Below are 18,658 nucleotides of genomic sequence, written 5' to 3' on the forward strand. Positions count from 1 at the left end.
TTAATCACAGTAAATATCTTGTTATACCTATTTGAGGACAGTGGTATGAAGTATCCTGTATTCAGAATGTGGAAATGAAAAATCTGTGTTCTTCCATTTTAGGAATACCAAGAGTTTCACAGTGTAGCTTCAGTCTGCCTTTGAAGTTAGTTTGCTTTCCAGCTCAACCTTCAAAAGCAGGAAACCACAAGCTAACTATTGATACCAACAAACCTCCCATCAGTTTTGTTACCATTTTTCCAGGTAGGTTTTTAAATATAAAAGGTGTTAAAAGCTCCCAACAGGAATTGTTTATCCATGTGAAGTAATGAAGTAATTAAAAAATCTTATGTTAATATATTAAAAATATATTTCTAAAGAAATAATGGCATAATATTTCAACATAATACATCTGGGGTAGTATACCCGTCTCTGGTAAAACTGCAGATTTCTTTCCATGGTATAGATCTAATTTTTATGTATGCAGACAATAATTTTACATAAAATTACTTAAGCAGTGTTGTAATGGGGAAATCATGGGCATTCATTTAAAAAGAGGTGAGCAGGGCAAAGCAGAAGTGGTAAATATTGTACATAAGGGGTACATTTGCTTTGGAGGATGACTTGTGGAGTATTTGATGTATCAGTCTGAAGCTGATTATATGAAATACTTTCAGTTACCTTCTTGAACTGAAAAGAAGACTTGAACATATTATTATTTTCTGATGTGTAAGACCAAACTATTATAAATAAAGTAGCATGAAGGAGAAGTTCCTTACCACTTAGGACTGGAATAAGAAGAATGAAATTGAGTACTATAAAGTGGAATGTTGAGAACATAAGTTTTGCTGTAATTATGTGCTCGCAATTGGAAGAGAGAGGAGGTGGAAGTTACCACAGGAGTGCTCTGTGGTACAATATGTTCTAATCATAAGCAAACAAATAAAAATTGAGGATGCTTTAAACAAAATATTTCCCTAAAGGAAACCAAGATCATGTTACTGTGCACTGGCAAACTGAGTGCTAGTTGCTGATATTAAATAAAATATAATGTATATAACTCAAAAGTGTAGAAAAATATTATCTAGAGATTTCAAGAGAATTAGAGGAAAGTGACTACTCATTTAGCTTAATAATACTCAGGCAAAAATAAAAGGTTATACAGACTTCATTAAATTTTTTGTGGCTATATCATGGGTCTAGATGACCATATTAGCACAAGAAGAAGTTAATAAACAGGTCTTATGAAGTGATTGTGAGTAAGTTCAGTCTGGCAGTGACTATATTTTAGAAATTCAGATGACTAAGGTTCTGGAATTTGCTGAGAGCTGTATGGGCCAACAACTTTACTATTGTATTTTTAAGGATTAGCTGCATCTCTTTAAAAGCTTATATAATATATTTGTCTGAGAACAGTAATGTCGGCTTTGTTGGTGGGTTGGACGTTGTTGTTTCTTTGTTTTGTTTGTTTGTTTTTTGTAGCATGATTCTCTTCATTTTAAGGGTAAATATAGCTTTTCTCTCAACTGGATGTGCAACATTTTTTTTGAAGGTCTCTATTTTGAGGTTTAATAATGGGCTTCCATTATGGCGAAGCAGTAATGCTTTCAGAATAGTACATTGTATTTTATTTTTAGCCTAGGGATTCATTGTTGAGAATACAAAACAAAGCATAGGGCCAAGAAGGTATTAAAATGTTCTGATTTCTGTTCATTCCGTTTACAGTGATTAAATAAAAAGAGTACGCTGTTTATTATGTTTATATTTATTGTTATGATGTAATTTGTGAACAAAATTTGAAATGGTGAATGCAATAAGAGTTGTATCTCTTCTCCCTTTTTTGCCCTATTTTCAGGAGAAGTAGTGGGAGTCATGGTGACAAAGAATAGTTTTAAAAAGATGGTATTCTAAAATTAAACCTTTTAAACTGGTATAATCCACTACATGGAATGAAAAGAAAGGTGGACATGGATGGATTTTGCAGAGTAGCTAGTTTTAGCAAGCTGAGTGTTTCTTTTGCTCTATGCTGAAAGCTAAAAAGAGAGTCGGCTTAAGCATTTTAATGATAATTTCTGCAAAAGCTTTGCATAATTATCTGAATTAAAGGTGACCTTGCATCTGGTGAAAGTGGTAGTCTTTGGGCTGTACAATAATTGCAGTTTTTTTAGAATGTACAGACTGAACCTCTCTGAAACAACCTTTTGTTTTCAGGGTGGGGAAGGGAAACAGTGTGTGGCTCACATTGCACCTGTGAATGAAGGAAGGGTGTACCAAACTGCTGATATTTGTTACTTTTGAACCCTAAGAAGGGAAACAATCACATTCAATTGCTTATGCAAAGATTGATATAGTCCTGGCTATGGATTGAGGCTTGCAGAATGCCAGTGTCAAATTACAGACAATGGTATTTAACTTTCTTTTTCAGACTTTGTTGATCCGTCTGAGGGTGACCAAGCAAATGCTCTCGGATTTCAGTTTTTAACTGGCTCAAAAACCACTCTTCTTGCTTCAAAAACATCACGTAAGTTCTATCCGTATTAGAGTAAGAGAAGCCTGATCATCAGTTAGAATATGTCCAAAAATAAGAATGTGGATCATACAAAGGATAATCAGTGTTTGTAAATTAACACAGGAGATTCAAAGTGTAAATTGATGGTTTTTTACCTCCTTTCAAGAATAAAAATAAAGAACAAAACAAAAATTCATACTCAAAATATAGTACACTACAGTGGTAGCTCTCTGAAGAAATTGAATTTTCTTAAAGCCTTTAGCAATATTTTTGTTCATAAACTAATACTGTCATTATAATAATGGAAAAACCCCTCATCTTAAAGGAATTTCAACATCTGTGTTTGGAATTAGTCACCTACTGAAATTTTTGAAAGGGATTAAAAAGCAAGTTTCTAACTTCCCTCTGACTTTGAGTCATGCCTGACTTAAATTAGGCATCAGACTCTACTTGCTTCTCTACATCTGAATAAATGCCCATCTCTTCTCTTTAGGTGCCTGTGTATCTTTGTAAGTAAGAGATTATGCATTCAAGATCCTTCTTATTATGTTTACAGAGTGTATGAACATACATGTAGATGTGCTGTTACCTGGTCCAGTATCTCTTGTATAGGGCAGTTTGTGATTTAAATAGTCCTGTTCCAGCCACCTAAATTTGCCCTCTTTGAAAGAGATAGGTTCTCTTAATTTTCAAGGTTTGATGGTCTTGGTCTTTATAACTGCTCAACTTGCTAAACTCTTGGCATGTGCTTTGGAACCACATAAGTTCAATTGTGTTTAGCATTTTCCATGCCAGCAGAGCACAAAGCATTCATTTAATACAGCAGACTACAAATTGAAATGCTAGCAAAGCAACTGTGCACTGCAGAGGGTTCAGTTAGAATGCTTTGTGGAAACTGCTTTCAGTGAAAAATCACAATTTGGTTTGTTGATGTGAAATTTTTTCAACACCGAGATAATATTCCTTACTGTTTTCAGAAATCCATATTTGTGATGGGCTATATAAATATTGATGGGGTCAGCTGTGAGCTATGAGATAATATTTAATACCTTTTGTAATGTAATCATATGTGTTAAAAACAGAAACCATCTGGAGAGTAATTTTCATTGTACCAAGAATTTTTTTACATTTCTAAGGATCAAATCCATCTGTATTGTTTTTTGTATGCATTATTTACATGCTGTTTTATTGTCACTATTTTTTTAATATTTCTTTGAATTGGAGATCTTAAACAGATTTAACTATACTAGAAGTGCAATAATAGTTTTTGCTAAGAAACCTATCCTTTCAATTCCTAGTTTTTACTAGGAATTGAAACGATTTACAAGTAACTTTTTCCTGAATTGCAGTTTAAATCTTTGATTTGGACTTTTTCTTGCATAGTTTTTAAATCTGATTGCTATAAGAACAAATTTGTTCCTGTGTAATGAATATATGTTAGTTTCTACTGAAGGCCATAACTTTTAATCACACACACCCCTACCCCCAGTCCTCAATATTTTCCTCTCAGGTTTGTTTATTCACCAGCTAGGAATGGCGCTTGCAGTCTTAGAATAAACTTTCCCACATTGCTTTATGTGTGAAGTTCACTTTACAAAGGAGCTTCACAATGTCTGTTTCTCTTAGTGTGGCTGCTCATTTACTGTGTATGGGAATCCTAACTTTAGAAAACAAATGAGTAGTGTGATGTCACTTTCGATGTTAGCAGCCTGTTTCCAGCATCCACTTCATGCATTGAACTGAGCTGGCTAGAGAAGGTCTTAGGGGGAATTTGCTCATTTGAAATGTTACCTGACTAAAACTTTTTTAAAGGTAAATACTTGTAAAAACTGTGATAGTCAAGCATAATTAATAATGTTTTTATAAACAGAGACTCTTGATTATGCAAAAGCATTTGTTTGCTAGAGTATGATAATACTGAAATGATTGTACTTGACTGAACAGATCTTCTGTGAAACTAATGAATGTAGATGAAATTATGTATTATTTGATAGGTACTTTGCTATGTAACACTGAGTTTATACTTTGTAAAAGTGTTTATGTAGCATTTTAACTGAGGAAATGTTCTTCAAAAAGAAACCTCAATGTGTAGATATATTTTTGTTATAAATAATGGTGTTTTAGAAAAGTAAAAGATGTTTTTAAGGTCCTTATTTCTGGTTTTCCATGAAAGAAGTTTATCATGGACGAATGGAAGAAGACCTCTTTTTTTCAATATTCCTTATCAAATGGACCTTAAGTACTAAATGGGAAGAGCTGCATGTAGCAGTGAAGGTTGTCAGGTTCAGTTGGGTTTCATTGCTGAAGCTGCAAACAGGAGCAACATCTGTTTTCATGTTAGTTTTTAATTCTATTAGCTAATCCATTTTAACCAGTGTAGCAATTGAAGATATTACTTCAACTTGTCAAGACTGCTGCAAAGAAGCCCAGCCTGAAGTATATCTTGACAGAAAATATATATTAAAAAGTAGCTTGCACCAGCTAGATCAAGACTTTAAGGCATTTTTGGGGGGCCAATTTTTTAAAAATTGTTGTTTAATCAAAGTGTAAGGAAGGCTTGACTGCTAACTTTGGCTGGGGTGTTTTTCTTCTAATGTGGGTTTCCTTGCTAAGAAGTGAACTGAATCTTCTAAAGTTCCTACTGGCTGAACAGCTATTCCTAATCCAGGTTGTGCTGTTTGGACAGCCTGTTGTAGTGTGAAAAGACTTTGTAAACTATTTTATTTATTGGTGTCCATCACTTTCCTGCTTTTCTGATAGAGAAATTTCTAAAAATCTGTCGTAATTTTCTGTAATGGAGCTTATTTTAACAAAAAGACTAATACAAGTTGGTTAACCATCATAAAAGCAAGGGATGAACAGAAGCACAGTTACTTCTTTTTTCTTTTGTACTGTGTTTCTGTTTAAAGCATGCATTTAGTTTAACCACAGATTCTCAGTTTTGTAACATTTCCAAATGTAATTTCTCTTTTTTAAGACTTGGAACATCACAAAAAAGCAAATGACTTCAATACTCTCTACTCAGGTCATGGTAAAATTAGATTGTGTTTGTATTGACCAACAAACAGTGTATGGAAACTAAATGTGCAATTTGGAGGAAATTAGTTTTGTCCATTTTAAACCATTAATGTATTAGATATGTCAGTTATAAACGGAATGACTGTTGATTTGGCCTGAAAACATCTGAGCTAATTTCCGTCAAGGAAAAATCACTTAGGGCAAAGTATGATGATACATCCCAGTAAGTCCAGCCATTGCATTGGGAGTGTTTAAAAAATGGATATTAGGTCGAGTGCTATCTTTAGCAGATGGTGTTCTTTTCTTTAACAAGCATGTTTTTAAATAAAACTTGCTTCTTTCCTGTTACACTGTAAACAGAATTTGTCATTTGGTATTCAGTGAAATACATATCCCGGGAATGATGCCAGTGGTAATGTCAAACAATCTTGAATTAGTAATGTTGAGAAAATTTAAAAGAAGTACATTCAGGTTTAAAAGGATTCTGGTTAATTTGATTTACTGTGGACCTTTTTAACAAGGGCAGAAAAAAAGGAATTATTTTGTGTCATGTTCTCATAGCTATATTTCTATCTATCCTTTTTTTTTGTTAGCTATTGACAGATGTGTAATAAAAGATGTAAGAAACTTATGTTTGAAAATGCTTTATCTGAAAAAATGAAAATTAAAAGGCTGCTATGTTTTTCCACACTGCTTTTCTCAACATTTATTAGTTAGTATCAGTTAATTCTGTCTATTAAACTAATAGTAATATTAGTTAATTCTGATTTCATAGAAGCTGGAGAGAGGATGATACAAACATGAACTAGAAATAAAATCTCATTCCACTAGCCTGGTACTTTGAAATTCACTAAAATCTGATGAGTTAAATGAATTTGCTGGGACAGATAACACTAGCTATCAGGTTTTGGTCTCTCACTTCAGTTTATGTTAACACTTTTCATTTCTACACTGAGCCATATTTACCAAGTCATAGTATGAGCTGGATAAGAATCTCTTTCTACTGATATAAATTGTATTTAAAGAGAAGCATAGCACAGTCAATAAAATACAAGTATTCCTTTAACTCTATTGAATGTACGTGTCTTCAGAAAATGTCCTGTAGACTTTGGATACAGCTAACAAATTCTATTTGAGTGATAGCTAAACTGTTGTATAGTGAATTTATGTGTCAGAAAACTGTGTTTATTAGTCTTGTATTTGTTCTTGCACTCAAAGAACGATACAGAATTCAGAGTGATCAGTTGGAAGACCTTTGGCTGGTAACAAAAGAGCTCATACACCGACTACAAGAGCATTTCAAGAAGCAAAACTGCAAGGATTTTGCATGTACCTTTTCTGGTTCGATTCCCCTGCAGGAATATTTTGAACTAATTGATCAGCATTTTGAGGTATGTTATATAAAATGTGAATTGCTGATAGTCTGCTAGTTTAAAATTGGATTTTAGTGCAATAATTAATCAGATTATAACTATAGTATCACAGGCATTTGGCTTTCAGAAAATGCAAAGTTGTATCTAAGGGAAAGTCCCTTTAGATTTAAAAAAACCTGCCCTTGTAGAAGTATTATTGGAGGCTCAAGGAAGTTTGCCAGACCAGAAATAAAAGAAATGTGATTACTTTTTCCTGTTTGGCCATGCAGGTAACAATGAAAAATCTCCAGTAGTTCAGCTAGTTTGTAGAAATAGCTAATAAATTGAAATACATGCATTCTTTCCCCCATACCTTTCCAATAAAAGAGATAATTGCTATTTGAAAATTTCTGTTAAACTCATATATTTGAGCAAAGGCAACAAGATATGTATGCAAGAATGAGAAATACTATTGGATGTTTTTTCATGCTGCCTAATTTTCTGTGAGGTAGAGCTGTCCCCACCCAGAAAGATGGAAGATGTCATTGGGATTTTCTGAGATATTTTGAGTATTCAGCCTAGATCCTGGTATATATTTCAGGCTCTTGAGTAGTTATTCTATTGTGTTTCAACTGATTTGAGAGTAAAAAATGTTGATTTTTTTAAAAAAAAGTGACTGTTTTTTGTAGAAATACCTTAAACCTAGGCTTCTTTAGATGATATAGCAAGCTTAAATACATTGAAGTTTGAAATACAGCGTGATAAGGATGTTTATTTAGACTCTAATTATATTGTAGCTGGTTCTTTTGAAATTTCTGAATTTGTACTGTAATTATGTGGTCTAAAAATGTCAAATGATCTATTAAAGTCATTCCTATGCTTCCATCCCTATTAGTTTCAATATACTGGGTTTTTTTTGGCAAGCTTAGGGGAAAATTACCTGAGTTATCCGTTACCTGAGATGTCCCTTTTTTCCTACTACTCTTAGTAAAACTTCATAGTGTTTCTTTTTCCCTTAGCACCTCTGAAGTGTTTTTCATAATAATGTACTGGACAGAATGACATTTGCTAATTTTTAAATATAATCTGGTATGTGAATTTAAGAAACTTACCTTTTCTCTTCATTCTGTGGCACTGTTGCCTGCATTTGGAAAGCTGTATGTCTTGATGCTTCTTCTGCTAGCTATAACATCAGCTGTACAGAGGTATCACAGCTTTGTGCAAGACTCATCTTCGGTAATTTTTATTTTTGAGGCGTGTACTGGAAAGTCTACATCAAGTGCCCAGATAATAAAAATTCTTATTTTATCTTTTAATAATTTTATCTTTTAAATGTCCTTTTGTGAGCACTTCAAGGATTTTTGTTGCTGTTATCTAACCAGTATAGATAAAGGATTTAAATTCAAAAAAAGACAATAATTTAATCAGTACAGAATTCAGTACTTTTATTCAGGCTGAGGGAATAACTATTTGCTTTTTACTGCAATGAATATCAAGTCCAGTACACTGTGTATGTGTTGTAAATAGCACACCAAACCAAGAAGAAGCCTTAGTGTCTTGGTGGTGAAACTTCATTCTTCTTAATAGGCTTCTAGATGAGATATTGATGCATTTTCACGCATTATTGTGGCTGTTGACAATTAGTTTTGATTTCAGTGGCAAATAGTAATTCTTGAAAGTGTTAAGCTTCACAAGGTGTAAAAAATATGAAACTGGCATAAATGGTATTCATATCTGAGTATTTGAGTATTACACTCTGTCTCAAAAATTTTCCTATCCTTCTTGCATTTCATTGGAATGTGCATACATGAATGTATATGACCCTTCACTGAATTCTTGAAAACCCTTAAACTGCAGCTACGTTTGAATGCTGAGAAGTATCAGGAGCTGTTATCTGAAAGGGCTGTACAGTTTCGAGCTATTGAGCGGCGTCTGCTGACACGATTCAAGGACAAAACTCCAGCTCCTCTTCAACATCTGGACACCTTGCTAGAAGGAACATTCAGAGAGGTCAGTACAGTTTGATTATGAGCCTAACCTTTCTTTATCTTGTTGGTAAAACTCAGCTTAAAGCACATAAGCTGTGCTTTCCTGGTTACATTTACCATCCAAGAGACCAGGAAGCAGTAATTTGTTTAACCTAATAGTCTCTGTAACTTTCCAGATGATTTGCAATAGTTTTATTTAATCTGTGACCACAAAATCTTTACTCCTGGGTCATACCAGCTTGACAGCACATCATTCTTTCCTAACTGATGTTGATAGTGTAAATATTTTATAGTTCATGTGAAAATATTTTATAGTTCATAGCTTGTATAAATATTTTATGGTACACTGTAAACTGATGGAATGGTTTGGCTGGGGTAACATTCGCAACAAAATTGTCTGAGACTGACCATGTCCTTCCTATGGGGATTTATGTTCTAATCATTTCAGAATGTGATATCTGCAGAAGAACAGTGTTTTTAAAGAAGAAATCCTTCCCAAACCATCCCCAAACAAAGAATAAACCAATTTTTCTTCCTGCCTCAGCTCTGTGTTGCTTTAAGATAACTTTTTAATGATGTGTCCCTTTAGTAAAGAAGTTATTTGTGCACACATGTTTTGTGCTTTTCTGTTGGAGGATCTGATTTTACTTTCTGACATTCCTTGTTTGAGAAGCTGAGTCACAATTAGAGTCCTTACTGGAAAAAAGACTTACTTTTGCGGTGCTGTATATCACAACAACTAAAATGCAAAGGCGTTAAAGAAAAAGCATTTCCCCCTACTATTCATCTAAGAAAACATTTTAAATTGGACAAAGCTGCCTTTCCATGTATGCTTATATGTAAGTCAGATTTTCTTTTATTCCAGTCTGTGTTGAGTTCACATTAATAGTCCAGTCTTTACTGAGTTCACATGAAATGATTTAAGTTTGAAAGTGGGGATTTTCTGGTTGCTTTAATAAATACTAGGTATTGTGCTGGATGGGTTATTCTTTAACACTTTGAAATGGCATGACTAAATAAGCCCGAAAGATTATCATAAGTGAGTCTTTTGAGTCTGCTTTTGCTGTGTAGAACTTTTTGCCTTTAAACTTACGGGCAACTGGGATGTGCTTGACAGTTTCCTTGTGTAGTTGATTTGAAAGCTGAATTCTGAGAATATGGCATAAGTCAGGTTGTTGAAATAGATTCATATTGCCAAAGCTTAGTTTATAAAGTCTTTAAAACCAACATTATATGGGTGCTTTTCTTAACATTACTATTGTAGGCTTTTTGAATTGGAGTTAGAATAGTTGAAAGAAGAATGAGGAGAAAGATTTCTTTTCAAAGAACAAGTGTTTACATTTTTTCATAATTGTTTAAACTTAGTAGATTTCTAAGATAGATTTCCTTTGTAATTTCTTTTCTTTGTGGGAATCCCCTTACAAAAAAGAAATGTTCTTATTGTTACTATAAACAAAGTGTAGTAAAATAGTGATTGCCATAGAGACCCCACTGCTGCATGTGTTATTTTGAAAGTGAGAGCTGTGGTAGGATTTAATATTGACTCTTCTCTGGGGGTGAAATAAAATTGCTCAATGTTGCATTTTTGTATTAGGAAAAGACCTTGTTTTCTTTAATTCAGTATCATATTCTGTCTTTATTTGAACAAGTATGTCTAATGCAAATAGTTGAGGTATTAAAAATATGATAAATGTGTTTTCTGAAAAGGAATAATGAGGCTGTTTAAATATGAACAGTATGAAGTCTCACTCCAAAAATCCTTTTAGGTATGTAGCTTTTTGACTTTGAAATAAATATGCCTTTTATTTTCTTATAATCGTCTGAGAATCTCATACCCTGTCTCATGCTAAATATTTTTATAATGAGAAAATAAAAAATTGTTTTGTTTTATTCCCTCATTTTTCACTAAAGTAATTGTTATGTGCATAGCAAAGGGAGGTTTTGTTACTTCTCACATTGTGTTTTGTACTCAGAAGGGAAATGTCTGTATTTTGGTTTTATAGTGTAATCCAGACCTTTTCATCAAGAGCAGAAAGGGGTTTACAGTTGGTGAGTGTGTGATTTTATTAGTCTTTTTAACACTGAATCTCCAGGACTTGGGCACTATATGAATTACATTCTTGGTAGAATTATTATAGCATAGGATGCTTTTAAAATTGAAACTGTAGTATTATAAGCTCTGCAAATCCACAGAGATATAAAGATGCCTTGTATTGCTGCCTGCATTTCCTTGCAGATGTATAACCTTTTTATGAACAACTTTTTAAATACAAATCAAATAATGAATATTCAGCTCACGTAGTTTCATGGCCTAGGTGGGATAAATACCTACTTTAAACTTGTTCTGTATGATTTCTTTGCCCACTTGCAAATTGTAATGAATTTCTGAACTGATTCAAATTTTACAACTAAAGTAGATTGTAAATCCTAATTTTCAGATTTTCAGCTTCAAGTAAGAGTTGTGTTTATGTGATAGGTAGGTAAATGTACAATGCCAAAGTTATAGATGTCAAACTGGAGAAAATTAATCAAGCTGCATTACATTCCCTGGTAAAAAGTGTTTCTATTTATGAAGAAATTTTGCATTAATCCTTGTACATTACCAACAAGGCAGGCCATATTTAGTGCCCCAATAAAATTGCTGATTGGTCTATTAAAAGGAAACTTGAGCTTTACTTTCCATCTTGACAGTAATGAAATGTGTAAACAGGCATCAGTGTGTGCAATGACGAAAAGCTTGTTTTTAGTTTTATAGTCTTGTTTACATTTTCATCTAGAATTTGACTTTCTGAAGTACTATTTTAGATCTAAATAGATTCAAGTGAGTGTTAACAACAGTTAACAAATAGTGACATCAGGTGTTCCATTCTGGAAGGAAAAGGAAAGCTGTTATGTACATAGTAGTCTTGTCCATTTGAAACAGGAAATGTTATTCTTATGATGTTTAAGGAGGATTTGTAGGAAGGTGCTATAAAAATAATAGAAAAAAGAATTTAGAAATAGATGCCCATGAAATTCTTGATCTGCTAAAAGAATTTAAATGTGCACTTGGACATGCTGCTAACACTTGCTCTAAGAAAGGATATGAATTAGATACATTTAAAAGCCATTAAATGGTAGCTGAGATTCCATATAAGTTTTGTAGTTTAAAGGACTTCAAATATGAAATGAGATTGCAGCAAATTTTATGATAGCTATTGTAAACACCATGTACTTTGTATAATGCTCCCCTACCAGAGACATGTTATTGCTTGAAAGTGCAGTTTAATAATCTTTTATGTCTACAATGTGTTTTCTGTCATAATAGAAAAAAATATTCATAGTTTGGCAGTAGCTGTAGGTTCTTACCCTGAAATCATAATTTTCATGCATTGACTCTTGGCAAACATTACTTGGATTTCCAGGTACAAGCTGGAATTAATAAATGTCATAAAAATGAGATGCTTCAATTTCTTATTTCAACGCACATGGATTTTATCCTGCTGAATATAAGCAATATTTAGCTGTAAGCTGTGTTTAACCCTGTTTGGAAGCCTACCACAGTTACATACTTTTAGGGAAGGAGGAGGATGAATTTTAAATATGGGGTGGAATTCTCCTAGGGCACTGACTGTTCTTTAGCCACTTTTAAATACTTAAAACATGAATCTGAGACAAGACTGAGCAGTTCCAGTTTACAAAAAAGAATGTAATTAGCAATCACTTCTACGCTGCATTGCTTCTGTTTGTATTACCAAAAAAAAAAAAAAAGTCAGAAAAAACTGGGCAAATCATGATTTTTCCCTGTATCCTCACACTTCCAACACATATAGATTAGTTCCCTTCCTATTCTTTGATGGCACTATAGAGCAGTACCTCAGGTTTCCCCATGTTCTGAGGTCACTTCATCCCCATCCTGTAAAACCACTGGCTTTCTTGTGCTGTAATGATGAGATCTTATCTTTTACCCTTGGCCCCAGTCTCCCTCTGGCAGTTGCTTATTTGTGCACTGTCAAGCCAGTGCATGAATTAGTGCTGACTGGCAGCAGCCACCTACCCAGACAAGAGGGATGATGCCCTCTGTCTCAGTAGAAACAGTTAAATAGTGTTTCTCTCCTCCCATTCAGCTAATTAAAATAAAATAAAAACATCACATATAGAGGAACTGAATGAATTCTGGCTCTTCATGTTTAAATTTTGTATGGTCATTGGAAATGACAGTTTCTAGGAATGGACTGACAGAACAAATCTGACATAAATGGCCAGCACAGTTCCATAGCCTTAGACATCTAGACTTAGAACTATGTATTTTCAAAATTGGGTCATTTTTTAAGATCAGTGTTGCATTTTAGCTTCTCCTTCAGGTACTTTATAAATTTGAGACCATCTTCCATTAGTGAAAGGATTTAACACATTTTTCCAACCAGAACTAATTGATGCTGTAAATGTGCTTCCTTTATTTTCTCCTAATTCAGCTCTTCCTCTGTATTCATATTATTTATTTTAGTATTGAATAACCTGTCTCTCATAAATAGTTGGCTGTTAGTAGTAATAAGGTGGTTTTCAATGGGATTTACTGATCCTACTCAGTAAACAATTAGAAGCTGTCCAGATTATTCTGCTATATTTAGTTCACAGTTTGTATTTATCTAATCTTGGTCTTGCATCTTGGAAGTTTTGTATATGAATTGCATCTTGAAGAGATAAATGCACATGAGAATTTTTCACCTAAAAACTCTTCTTGAAACAAATAGTCTATGATTTCAAGAAGTGCTCAACCTTTTAAGATTAGTAGAAAATAACACAATTGCTACAGATTGGTTTTCCAGTGTGACTTCCCTCATCTGCTCTCCCTTCTGGAAAATAAGTGTAGTTTTTTGTCATCAGTCTGTTAAAAGTCATCAACAAACACAATTGCTTCCAGGCAGAAATATCATGGTTCCTCATTTAGACTAAAGAAGGCAATTCCATCAGGAGGATCCATTTTAATTACTTACATGGCAGTAAGCTGTATAGGAATTTGTTACCTGTTACTGAGAAAGCTTTATCCACATATAAAGGTAGCCCTTTTTCTTGAGGTCTGAGATGTGAGCTGTCTCCTCATATACAGCCCTGGAAGTTAGTTGGGCAGCTTGGAACATTCAATGGAGGCTTCTGAAGAAACAAATGCATTTTTGCTGAGGATTTGGAAGCCAGATGTCTCTAAATGAATGCCGTGGTTCTTTTAATTAGTAGGACTTGTCACAGGACTTGTCCTTTTTCTTTCATGTGGACGTCTTGAAGAAAGGTGAATATATTTTCAGAACTTTGTGGACTTCATTACACAGCTGTTTCTTTGACATAGCCTAATTTAAACAGAAAGAGGGACTATCTCATGGTTCTGAGATGAAATTTAAGCAACTGCACTATGAATGCCGGCTGCAAAAACTTAGGACTGGCCCATAGTTTTGTGTTGAAGCACAAGATTCATGCTTGAATGTCCTTCTGTTGTTTGTTGTTTGTGTGGTGTGGGTTTTTTTTTTTAACAGTTTTGGCAGCTGTTTTGATCCTCTTGGAACTCTTCAGTCCCATGTCATCTTCAGAATGACTCTGAGTAGCTGTACTACACGACAGGATCTGTTCTGGTTTCTGGTCTTAAATGTTAATGTTTTGGTAATCAAATCTAAAGCTACCTTTGTGGCATTTTTTTTCTCAAAAGAAAAAAAGTGTTTAGAGCAGCACACAATTAAAGCATGTAAGATCAGATTTGCAGCTCAAATAACATGCAGCTCATGTCAAACAGTTAACTGATTTTTTTTTTTTTAATAAAAGCTTCCAAAAAAGAAAGCTGTGATAGAACAAACTTTCAAAGCTAAATATATGGTGAAAAAGAAAATCTTTTTCATCCCAGAGCAAACTTAGATGGCCAAGGGAAGTGTACTAAATATTTATGTTTCTTGAGATTTTGGCAGAATGTGTAATTAAACTAAATTTTGGACAGAACTTAAAGGAACTTACAATCCCTTTGAGCGCATCTTACTTAACCAGACAATTGTGAAGAATTTTTAGCCCAGTGTTCATGGGCTAAATCATGCATGTTATGTCTCTCTTTTGTTGTGGTTTGTGATTAAGCAAGAGTGTTACAACCTTGTCAAGCAATATTTTATGTATTTAAATACTGTGTGCCAGTTCTTGTCCATTTTAGAATATTTGACACTATCAGGCAAAGTTAGTTTTGGGTATAAATCATTATAGGATTGAAGGAACTACTTGGTTCCAAACTACACTTTCCAGATGATATGATTTCCTCTCTGAAATTTGGCACTTTGTATAAAAGCAAATTAACAGTTGAAAAATAGCTAAAAGTTAGCATACTTTGTCCTCCTTTTGGAACCATTTTCAGAAGAGATCATTGGCTAATTTAAGTCCTCATTTTTCCTGAGAGCCTGGTTATAGACATGGGGCTCTGGCCCAGTGTCTAAGGTCTTGCGTTTTGCTGGGGCTATTGTCACACATCTGGTTCACCTGCATTCAGCATCAGCTAGATATGAATGTGAGGCCATCTAGAGGCTTTGCACCTGTGTCAAAATCAACCCAAAAGATGTACTAATACACCTTCCCATAGTTCTGCACTGATGTAGCTATGTGGCTCCCAGGTGGGGATGGTTCTCCATCTCCTGTCTTTCAGCTGGTGTGGAGCAATTCTGTGACTGTCTGCTACATTCTCTGCAGCTCTGTTTTAGTCTTATGCTGTGCTGTTGGGGGCTGTACCAAGCAGTACTTCAGGTGCTCTGTCTTTTGGTCTCTAGGTATGTGCTCTAAATTTGATCTTGTATCTCTCTTGCTTAGAGTTTTCTGGAGTCCAATTAATTCAAACTGGTGACAACTCTTTAAGCTTTGTCCAGTTCCTGGTACTGAATTCCCCCTGAAAGAATGTGTATTTGACACTTACAGTGCTTTATAATTCTGTGAAGGAATTTTTAAATGTGCATGTGTACATGAATTTACTTGTTATCATGAAAAACAGGTGTGTGGAAAAGAAAGCAACACCAATTGCAAGGTCCAAAGTTCTTTTCATCTGTTCAGCAAGAGATTTGGATCTTGTTGCTATGTTTGTGCTTCCTTTCTCCCCTCTTTGCTTCTGTTTCCCATTTTTCTCTGCTCTCAGAATAAGATTCTCCCAGCTATCAAATGACAGCCTTACATTTGATTTTTGAGTCTGTCATTTCTGCTTCATGGTTGGAGACTCACATGATTGAGCTGACTTCTGGCTAAACAGTTTTTTGTTCAAGGGAGCTGGAAATACTCTAAGTTAGTGATTCTTGGTGGTTTCAGACTGTTAGATATTGTAATTTATTTTGATATTTCCATAATGATTTCAGCACCAAGATGGAAAACATATTGAAGGCAAATGCCTTTGCCCTCCTTAGATGTCAGTGTTCATGTACATGTGCAAATACATATCTATAACTACTCATAATTTATCATATCTTCATTTTAGTCCTCAGAGTTGTTCCTGGGTGCCTTTTTAGAATTGTCTACATAAAATCCAGATTTCTACTTGTATGATAGTTGGTACTAACAGGTCTGGCACCTAAAATACTGCAGAGAAAAATATAATCTTTTTTTTTTTCTCCTAATCTCTTTTCCATCTACTGATTATGAAGTCAGTCCCATATTTTCTAATTTGTAATTTACTACACTGTTACGTGTAATACAAAGTAAGTATGTTCATTACAATTTTAAAAGTAAATACAATTTTCTAATGTTTTGAAAGGCAAAGTACTGTTCCTTGCAGTATTTTAACACTTGCAATGTGTGGAACACTTGGATCATTGGTGGTTTGTAGTCAGTGGCAAATAAAACTCAGAATGTTCTGTTCACTAAAACACAGGGAATGTCATTAAAGGTCTATTAACTCTTTGTTCAAGCCCCTTAACTCTTTTCCTTGCTTATTAATCAGCTGATAAAAATCTCAAAAGTGATTGTTAGTGATGGAGTATTCTCTCTCCAGTGGCACTTCTGACACACAAGGCCTCGGGAACTTGACATTTTGGGAATGATTCATTACTTGATTAGTAAGGACTTTTACCTCAAAGCAAAACCATTAGGGTTTATCATGCATGACTCAAAGCCTATATATCACACTCTCTCCTGTAATAGTCATTTTCCCCAGATAATGTCAGTGAGAGCTACACCCATAGTATAAATTAGCTCTTTTTGGCTTGAATAAATATACTGTTCCTTGGAGGAGTTATATTTAACTTCTCTTGTTTTATTGCTGTTTCTGCTAAATGTAGTTTTTTCATAGCCACTAGAAGCAGCTTGTTGGCTATTACATATAATTAAAATTCTCAATTTTACTGGTGTTCGAATAGTGTTATGTTTCTATTTCCTTAAGACTTATTTAACTTTAACAGTGGAATACTTACAATATCATCAAAGACCCTTTTTATTAGAAGATGTATTCCAAAAAAAGGCCTGAAAGTAGTTAGCTGTTCTTGGGAAGCATATATTAGGATTACTGGCAAAACTCTTCTGTATTTTGGTCTGTGGTAGCAATTACTTACTTCAGTGTGGGACAGTCTCCTGACAGGTTAGTCAGTCTGTGGGACAAATAGGTAAATTGTTCACATTATCAGTAAGGTTTTTTTTTTTTTTATTTATTTTGTGGAGGGAATTATACACATGTAAAAGCAGGAAACAGCACAGCCATCACAAGAGAAAGAGATTGGCAGTAAAATGTTCTTGTGTGGGTAGATATGGCAGAGAGTGCCTCAGCTGGAGTCTTTTGGACTGCATTCAGTCTGGTCTGTCATGTTTTCCACATAGGAGGGTTCCAGCTACACTGTGCTGTGTCCTACAGACCAGTCTACTGAATTACTGCCCTTGAACCTGTGAATGGCCAGCTTTGAACACCCACCGCTCCATTCAAATCAGTAAAGGACCAGAGGTGCTGTCTTTATTAATTTTTTTTCCCCTCACTCCTCTTGTGGTGGGGTTCCCACTTTGGACCTATAGCACCATTGTGACCTATTGAAGGGTTCTCCAGACTTTGGTCCAGTCCTCAGGGGCACGGGCAGATTGTACCCTCTGGTGTATAAAGGAAATAGTAAGAGTGATTTTTTTCATTTTCTGTGGTGTAAACATTCTCCGGCACTTTCTGTTTGTTTCTGGCTTATGACTTTTTGAAGGGGAAGAAATAATGTTGCCTTGAAATGGCAGATCTTGTATCCTCAGCCTAATATGAGGTCACCAGACCATATATGAGGGCTTTCTGTAGGGACTGAAAGAGACTGTGGGCATTTGAATGAGTGAAAATGGAACCGGTTGGCTACAATTCCTCAAAGAAAGGAATACTGATAAGTTTTATTTCTTTGAAAGAAATGTCATATCAGATAATCTGGATTATTGGATACCCTTGTTGAAGTTTAAATCATTGACAGTCTCTTTCACTGGGAGAAATGTACTCCACAGGCAAGGGAGCAAGTGCTATGTGGTAATGTAATCAGAACTTGTATAAAAATATTGATACCATCTTTATGGAAGGGGGGAAACACTCTTATTTCATGCTCCCTAGAAAGTTTTCTATATCAGCCCTGTAATTTTGTAGTATGGAAGCATTTGAGGCATAAAAAATACATAGCTAAGAACTACTGAGCGTGTCTGGTAGAAGTCACAGTGTTTACTTTGGGAGTTTCTGTACATGATCTTAGTGAAATTTCTCATTTTAATTGAATAGTCCATCGATAATGAATTAAGTGACCATTACAAGATTGTCAATTTCTGCATGCAGTACTATGAGTGTTTTTGGTGGTCAGGGATGTAATTTTAATAGTTTGCCTTTGGGTGGC

The 18,658-nt window shown here is 34.5% G+C and overlaps 1 protein-coding gene across 2 annotated transcripts in view; it reads left to right on the plus strand.

Moving 5' to 3' along the window:
* Window positions 1-18,658, plus strand: part of BBS9 (Bardet-Biedl syndrome 9) — a 287,596-nt gene that overhangs the window by 67,329 nt on the left and 201,609 nt on the right. Inside the window, exons 16-20 of one of the 2 annotated variants that reach the window (XM_050971505.1) lie at window positions 103-243; window positions 2,405-2,500; window positions 6,725-6,897; window positions 8,716-8,868; window positions 9,295-9,441. In XM_050971505.1, the coding sequence (XP_050827462.1) occupies window positions 103-243; window positions 2,405-2,500; window positions 6,725-6,897; window positions 8,716-8,868; window positions 9,295-9,327 (596 nt within the window). In that variant the 3' untranslated portion in view covers window positions 9,328-9,441. Of the gene's footprint in view, window positions 1-102; window positions 244-2,404; window positions 2,501-6,724; window positions 6,898-8,715; window positions 8,869-9,294; window positions 9,442-18,658 lie in introns of those variants that run through there. The other variant, XM_009095997.4, reaches the window with a different exon arrangement.

This window comes from Serinus canaria, chromosome 2 (genome assembly GCF_022539315.1).
Source record: "Serinus canaria isolate serCan28SL12 chromosome 2, serCan2020, whole genome shotgun sequence".
NCBI lineage: Eukaryota > Metazoa > Chordata > Aves > Passeriformes > Fringillidae > Serinus > Serinus canaria.